The 8,094-nt window shown below is 40.4% G+C and overlaps 1 protein-coding gene across 1 annotated transcript; it reads right to left on the bottom strand.

Moving 5' to 3' along the window:
* Positions 1-5,268: 5,268 nt before the first annotated feature.
* LOC134441951 (uncharacterized) lies at positions 5,269-7,667 on the bottom strand. Its single transcript, XM_063192330.1, has 3 exons — positions 7,026-7,667; positions 6,653-6,719; positions 5,269-5,433 (listed from the first exon to the last, which is right to left on the bottom strand). Exons 1-3 carry the CDS (start codon positions 7,665-7,667, stop codon positions 5,270-5,272), a joined length of 873 nt encoding a protein of 290 aa, XP_063048400.1. The 3' UTR covers position 5,269.
* Between the last annotated feature and the right edge of the window lie 427 nt (positions 7,668-8,094).

Raw genomic sequence — 8,094 nt, 5'->3', positions numbered from 1 at the left:
AGCAAGATCCGGTTTCAAGTTAACAGTAAAAATCTGTAATTACAACCATTTACAAGTTTTTACTGGCAGCTCAGCTGCCAGTAAAACTCTGTAGATTTACAGTAATGTTTAGTGGTTAGGAATTACAAGAAATTACTTCAAAATGGATCAGCAACCTGCTGTATTTAATTTACAAGACATCAATGTATATTTACACTTTAGTAAGAAATAATGCAATGTAACTCTGTTTCAAGTCAACATACATTTTTATTGAATACTTCACTACATGCCAACAGCGCATTCAACTAACTAGGAGAAAGCACAAAGTTCAGAGAGGTACAGATCAGCTCATTCCAACTCACAAAACAAAAACATGTCATTATGGAAGTACGGTGGCCTGTTCATATCCACATATTTGCAGTATTTCCCAGCATTATTCATAAATGTGCATATAATTTTTCTTCTTAATGTTCTCCATACTTAGATTTATTGGATCAACATTAATAGCTTAGCTTAGCATAATCACTGGAAGTAACTGGTAACTTTAGCATCAAGCCACAAGTGATCACTGGATGCAATCAAATTGCAGTTTAACACTGTGGTTAATTTTACATTGATTTTTAAGTGGATAAGTACATTTGAAGGTGTTCTATTTTGTACCATAGACTTGCATTACTATGATTAATTTGGTTATACTGTTAAATGGGGCAATACACACACATAGATGGAAATGATATGCACATTCATGAATAATACTTGGAAATAATGCAAATATATGAAAATCAAAAAAGGGCAGACTGTTCCTTTAAGCTGTGAAATTGCAGGGTACATACACAAAAACATTAATGGAGTGCTTTTGCACAGCTCCTGTCTAAAGAATGAGAATATCATGAACAAAGCCTTGTACTTATGTAGTTCACATAACAAGAGTGAGTGTCTGTTTGCACGCAAGTAACAATATGTCCTCTTACACACATTGTATGCAGTTCAAAAAAAAGTGTGAGCGAAGTGAAATGTACTCATTGAATCAAAATGAGCTGATCTGCACCTTTCTGAACTTTCTGCATACCCTCAGCCAGTCAGACGCACTGTTAACATGCAGGTAGGCTCAGCATGGCAGCTGGTATTTTTGTGGAGTTTGGTGACATCTAACTGAAAAAAATACCAGTGGCCATACTGAGCCTAGCTACATGCCAACAGTGCATCCAACTAACTAGGAGAAAGCACAACGTTCAGAAAGGTACAGATCAGCTCATTTCAACTCAGAAAACAAAACATGACATTATGGAAGTACGGTGGCCTGTTCATATCCACATATTTGCAGTATTTCCCAGCATTATTCATAAATGTGCATATAATTTTTCTTCTTAATGTTCTCCATACTTAGATTTATTGGATCAACATTAATAGCTTAGCTTAGCATAATCACTGGAAGTAACTGGTAACTTTGCATCCAGTGATCACTTGTGGCTTGATGCTAATCAAATTGCAGTTTAACACTGTGGTTAATTTTACATTGATTTTTAAGTGGATAAGTACATTTTAAAGTGTTCTATTTTGTACCATAGACTTGCATTGCTATGATTAATTTGGTTATACTGATGAGGCAATACACACACATAGATGAAAATGATATGCACATTCATGAATAATGCTTGGAAATAATGCAAATATATGAAAATCAAAAAAGGGCAGACTGTTCCTTTAAGCTGTGAAATTGCAGGGTACATACACAAAAACATTAATGGAGTGCTTTTGCACAGCTCCTGTCTAAAGAATGAGAATATCATGAACAAAGCCTTGTACTTATGTAGTTCACATAACAAGAGTGAGTGTCTGTTTGCACGCAAGTAACAATATGTCCTCTTACACACATATTGTATGCAGTTCAAAAAAAAGTGTGAGCGTGTGAGCGAAGTGAAATGTACTCATTGAATCAAAATGAGCTGATCTGCACCTTTCTGAACTTTCTGCATACCCTCAGCCAGTCAGACGCACTGTTAACATGCAGGTAGGCTCAGCATGGCAGCTGGTATTTTTGTGGAGTTTGGTGACATCTAACTGAAAAAAATACCAGTGGCCATACTGAGCCTAGCTACATGCCAACAGCGCATCCAACTAACTAGGAGAAAGCACAAAGTTCAGAGAGGTACAGATCAGCTCATTTCAACTCAGAAAACAAAAACATGACATTATGGAAGTACGGTGGCCTATTCCTTTCAACTGTGAACTTGCAGGGTACATAAACATTAATGGAATGCTTTTGTACAGCTTCTGTCCAAAGAACGCGAATATGAACATGAACAAGCCGTGGCCGAGTGGTTAGAGTTGGTCTTTCAATCTGGTGGTTACAGGTTCGAATCCCACCTGACCTCTCCCTACACCTGCATCCATGGCTGAAGTGCCCTTGAGCAAGGCACCTAACCCCACATTGCTCCAGGGACTGTAACCAATACCCTGACAAATAATAACTGTAAGTCGCTTTGAATAAAATGAAAGCGTCAGCTAAGTAAAGTGTAATGTAATAATGTAATAACAAAGGATTCCCATGCATTTGTCACAAACAGGAGTGTGACAAAATGTAACAAAATGTCCTCCTACACACACATTGTATGCAGTTCACAAAGAACTGTGTGTGTGTGTGTGTGTGTGTGTGTGTGTGTGTGTGTGTGTGTGTGTGTGTCCGCCTGCAAGTAACAAAAAGTCCTCACACACAGACCCAATCAAAATCCATCAGTTTGCGCAGGAGGGTGCAGACATGAACATTAATGGTATGTTTCTTAACCATCTTGCCTGTTTTTTTGTTGGACAGCTTCCCAACTGCCTTGGACCCGTGTGAAGGATTAATCCCCACAAAGCACCTTCAAAATGGAATAAACACAAAGCAAGCAATTTTAGACATTAACCAATTAAACATTTCTTTTGGATTCATCCAAGCAGTGGTAGCCTACTATAAAAACAATACAAAAGACCATCAAATCGGCACAGTGCACCCTGTGAACTCAGCAGGTCCAGTTAGGAAGCAACACTGATTGCATTCCAAAATTAGAGGCAACTACCAAATAATCCCCTGTAAGATATTAGTTATGTAGGTGTTGTTCACAGACCATTTTCTGTTGTCATTCTTTCTGGTTGATGTTTCAGTCACATTTGCATGTCAGTGTCCCATTTTTGGAGGAACCACAAATCTGTGTCTATCACCCCACTTAACTAAGTCAGATAGTGTTTTTATCCATGACAGCAGCACATCAATGTAAACTTTGAGTTGCTCAGATACACTACATACATTCCAGCCAAAGTGGGATGATAAGAGAGTGCTTTGTGGTTGTTCCAAGGATGGGGCACTGATAAAATGTAAATGTGGAAGTTGAAAAACGAAAAATACCAAGGCACCCTCATCTGTCAAAAATAAAAAGCCTTTATTGCATGGCTTGGTTACAGTAAACCTTTAAAAACTCCAACATGTTTTGGCCCTCCGGCCTTCCTCAGGGAGTCAAACAGTTCTCGAACAGAAGGAAGAGGCTTTTAAAAAAATAGGTTAACCAACCAGATACCTCCACATCACAGGTAAGGTGAGCTGCTCAGGTAACAGGTGTCATATATAAAATCTCCAGCAGGTGTCCTCCTTTCTAATCCCTTTCTAATCTTCTTTTTTCTTGCCCATTGCCAAATTTTATCTTTTCATGAAAGTTTACTAAGTAATAAACTAATATTTTCTAGTAATGGCCCAAGTACAGTCATTTTTGCAGCTAAAAATGGCTATTTCTGGAATTTCAAAATGGCGGACCATGGAGAAGATCCCCCTTTTCATGTATGATAAATGCATTTTTCCAGTCATAATGAATACGGTACTTAGAATTTGATGGTGGTGGTAAGTATTCATGAATAAGGTAACATTAGTGAATGGGTAGCATGAATTCTGGAAATAAACAACTAAAAATCTTGCAAAGTGTACCATTAAATACGGGATGCTCAGAAATAGCCAATGTGATTTTAATTCCCATTGGGATTAGAAAGGAGGACACCTGCTGGAGATTTTATATATGACACCTGTTACCTGAGCAGCTCACCTTACCTGTGATGTGGAGGTATCTGATTGGTTAACCTATTTTTTAAAAGCCTCTTCCTTCTGTTCGAGAACTGTTTGACTCCCTGAGGAAGGCCGGAAGGCCAAAACATGTTGGACTTTTTAAAGGTTTACTGTAATAAAGCCATGTAATAAAGGCTTTATATTTTTGATAGATGAGAGTGCCTTGGTACTTTTCCTTTTTCAACTTCTACATTTGCCCATCCAAAGACCACCTTTCTTGAGTCCAGGAAGCGCTCTTACAACAACGCTTTTTTGCGAAAACGTAAATGTGATCAAAACATCAACCAGAAAAAATGAGAACAGAAATGGTCTGTGGACAATACCTGCATAAATAAATCATTATAGGGGATATCTCATTGGCTTAAAGGTGGATCATGTAATACTATTAGAAGTTAATTTCCAGAATCCATGCTGCCCATTCACAAATGTTAACTTTTTCACAAATACTTACCTCTAAGTCGAAGAGGGGATGTCTGCGCTGCAGCCTTGGTGGTGCTCACAGTCGAGGACAGCAGTATTAAGACAAACTGGGCTAATTCACAGTGACTAGACCCAGGGATGACCGGAGCACTCAGCAATTTTTTTTAGAGGTTTTTTAGGTGCACAAAGTGACTGAGGTTTCAGCGCACGCGTGCCTCCCTCAGAGTAAAAAAAAACAAAAACAAAAAACACTCTGACTCTGAGGAAGGTGCAGGTGCGCCGAAAAGTCAGTCACTTTGTGCACCTAAATTAAAAAAAAAGGTTTTTGAGCTATATCCAAAGCACTCTCCTTTGAGTCAAGGTAGTTGAAGTATTTAAAAACCCTTTATTTTACGTCAGGGTAAACATGGTAAAAACACTGACCGGTTTCAGCCTTCTGGCCTTCATCAGGGCGTGGTTAATTTTGGTTTGGTTCTTTTTAACCACGCCCTGATGAAGGCCAGAAGGCTGAAACCGCTAAAAAAATCTTGCTAAAAATATTTCTGGAAATACAGAAATGGCAGACCTGGAGAAAATCCACCTTTTCATGTATAAAAAAATGCAATTTTACCAGTCATAATGAAAACTGAGAATTTGATGGTGATGGTAAGTATTTGTGAAAAAGGTAAACTTTGTGAATGGGCAGCATGATTTTATTAAAGTAAACTGCTAAACAATATTAGAGTGCACCTTAAACACAGTGTTGCAGGGAGGCTGTGCCATCAGGCACAAATGCTTATTTTACCTCTGAATGAACTCCAAGGTGCACGCTGCCTTTTCCTGGTATTCCAGGTTGAAGTTGTAGAAAGAAGCAAATAACGCTGCAAGGCCTGCAGTGAAGTTTGGCCGAGGGGGTATAAGCACCTGCCTCTCCACACTCAGCATCCATGTGTCCATTGCCTCTCCTGAAATAAATCCACAGCCGATAATGTTCACACGTTTAATAAGAAGAATACTTGTTCAACCACACAAAACTCGTATCAATACTACAAATATGAATAACTGTTCAAAGTCTGTTCTTTTTTAAACCAGCCCCTTTTTTGATAATAAACAACCACAATAAGATATGGCACTCTGACCCCAGGTGACACAAGTGATGCCTGATTTTAAGTAAAGTTTATGAGTGTTTCTATCCTCTTATTTGCCTGGCTATTGCCCAACCTCTAGTTCCGTGCAGCTTAGTGAGCTCCACTACTAGGTCTGGGAGCATGTAGCAGGATTCCATTTCTCCTGTCACAAAAACAATCGGAGCATTTATTGCTTCAGTATCAGCACATTCCTTCAAAAACGTTTTCTGTTGATCTCTTAAGGGTCAATATAGTCTACAATATATCCTGTGACTCCTCAATGCGAGCTGCCACTGATATTGAAGCAATAAATACTCTACTTATTGTTTGAGTTGAGAAATGGAATCCTGCTACATGCTCCCAGACCACCATGTGTGTTGAGCACCACCAGGGGTCTCTAGAGCACACACACAGTCTGGTAAGAACCAGGCTATCCCCATATCAGTTAACAAACAAAATTGGGTAACCACCGTGCCATGAGGGACAGCTATGAACAAATTAATTGGGCGGACAAACACACAGAGACGTGGTTATGGGGGTGGGGCAGATTATTAACAAATTACACAGAGTAGTACGGCAAGTAACTAACATAAGGGTTTTCGCACCTGGGTCCCCTTTAAGTGAACCGAACTCAGTCCTCTTTAGTAGACCAAAAAGTGAACAGACAGCAAAAGGACTGTATTATGAAAAGAACTGGCTGTCCTTACTGGTCCCGTTAGGCTTTTATGGTGTGTTAGTCCTCTTTTGATCACGCCTGGTACCTCTAGAGCTCTCCTCAAGCAATTACAGCTAGTCACAAGTGTAACTTGTCAGGACTCGTAAGTGAACCGTACTGAGACCACGTCAATAAAGGTCTCAGAACGGTTCACTTCCGAGGGGTCTGGGTACACTTTGGAGCGTTCACATATACACAGAAAATGCTGAGTCACAGGCCTGAGTTCACTTAAATGGCTGAAAGGAACAAGGTGTGAAAACCCTGTAAGAAACTAACTTCCCCTAAAACGCAATTAGTTTTTCCCCCACTAATATCAATACAGCAAAAATGCGGTGCACTTACCCTGAGTAATCAATCTGGGTGTGTCTGGTAAGGCCAATCTCTCCACATCAGCAGGTGCAGAAGCTCCCTTAAACAAAAGAATAACAAGAAAAAAAAACATTAAACAGGTGATTTCCCACTCTGAAAAAACAAACCCTTTATGTCACATATGCGCCCATTCCTCATTTTCCTCAAGTGCAGGGCAAACACATTTTATGTGGAATTCGTATGGGTCCTTACTCATATGACACTACAGTATAAATGTGGCCCATTTCTTTATTTCCACAAATAACATTAGAATTTAAGTGTTTTAACCTTCTTTTTACATTTCCCTGTTGATTGAAACACATAGAAACCAGACACAAAGATCAACATGTAGGAAAAAAAAACTTACCTCGACTTGCAGCAGCAGTGCCTCTCTTTCCTCCTTGAAGTGTGCCAGCAAGCACAGGACAACACATGGCGCCAGCCCAGTCGATCCACTGCCATCAAATCTTGACAGAACCTGTCTCACATCTGAATTGGATGGCTTCTGACGGAAAAACTGAAGGATCATTTTCCCTTTTTCTTGTATTGCTGCCTCCAATTTTTCCAGGATTGGTATGTCGGTCAATTCATTGAAGTGAAGGTACAGTTGCTTTTGTACAAAGAGGTACGGCCAATCCCCCTTGAGCTGAGCAATTGTTGGTGGTGGGTGAGCATTAATTGCCTGCCGCTGGAGGTAGTACGTCTCTTTCATCAGCTGTTGTACGACTCCTCTTTCAGCTCCCATGGGACCCTCTCTTGAATGTAGCTCCAGCAATTCTTTTTGCTTCTCCCTCAGGCTTTCTTCAGACTGTCCAGTAGGACATGCAGGCTGCCACTGTACGCATCCATACTGGTCTGAAGGTCTTTTTGTTGTAGAGCTTGAGGTCGAAGTTGTTGGTTGTTTTCCAGCCCTGCGGGGAGACTTCATGCTGTCCCGGTTGAGGTGTTCGACTCGCGTTTTTAGCTGGTTCACCAGTGACGAGTAGCCACTTCCAATTTTTTGAGCCATCTTGCAGGACATCAGCAAAGCTTTTGGGGTGTTTTTGTATAATTTTTTTTGCGATGCAAATGCAGTCTGCTCTAGTGGGGTTTGCCTCTACAGCTCTCATTTGATCTACGATAAGTCGAATCATTTCTCGTCGGTCTCGGGGAATAGGTCGTTTCTCCCTCAGCACAGCAATCTTTAGGTCATTTGGCATTTGGGTCCAGGGAATTTGAAAATTTTCTGGCCAGGAGTCGAGGTCCACAGTGCTGGAGCTGCTGTTGGTGCTCGGGGGGCTTGGAGAGGTGGAATAAGATGATGAGCTGGTTTCTGTGACTGGTGAAGTTGACCGACATGGAGTTGCTGGGCCTGAACAGTCGGTAGAGGAAGCAGATCTTTGCTGCCCTGAAAGAAAATACGCATACATGGCCAAATTACTAACCACAAATCAATA

This window comes from Engraulis encrasicolus, unplaced genomic scaffold (assembly GCF_034702125.1).
Source record: "Engraulis encrasicolus isolate BLACKSEA-1 unplaced genomic scaffold, IST_EnEncr_1.0 scaffold_100_np1212, whole genome shotgun sequence".
Lineage (NCBI taxonomy): Eukaryota > Metazoa > Chordata > Actinopteri > Clupeiformes > Engraulidae > Engraulis > Engraulis encrasicolus.
The sequence above is the reverse complement of the archived record's forward strand: the minus strand, read 5'-3'. Positions and strand labels throughout refer to the sequence as shown.

Coding starts and splice junctions, on each gene's coding strand:
- LOC134441951 (XM_063192330.1), bottom strand. CDS start 7,667: ATGGCTCAAAAAATTGGAAGTGGCTACTCGTCACTGGTGAACCAGCTA. Junction 6,720..7,025: donor CACTGCTGCTGCAAGTCGAG/GTAAGTTTTTTT, acceptor CTTTTGTTTAAG/GGAGCTTCTGCACCTGCTGA. Junction 5,434..6,652: donor ACCCAGATTGATTACTCAGG/GTAAGTGCACCG, acceptor GATTTATTTCAG/GAGAGGCAATGGACACATGG.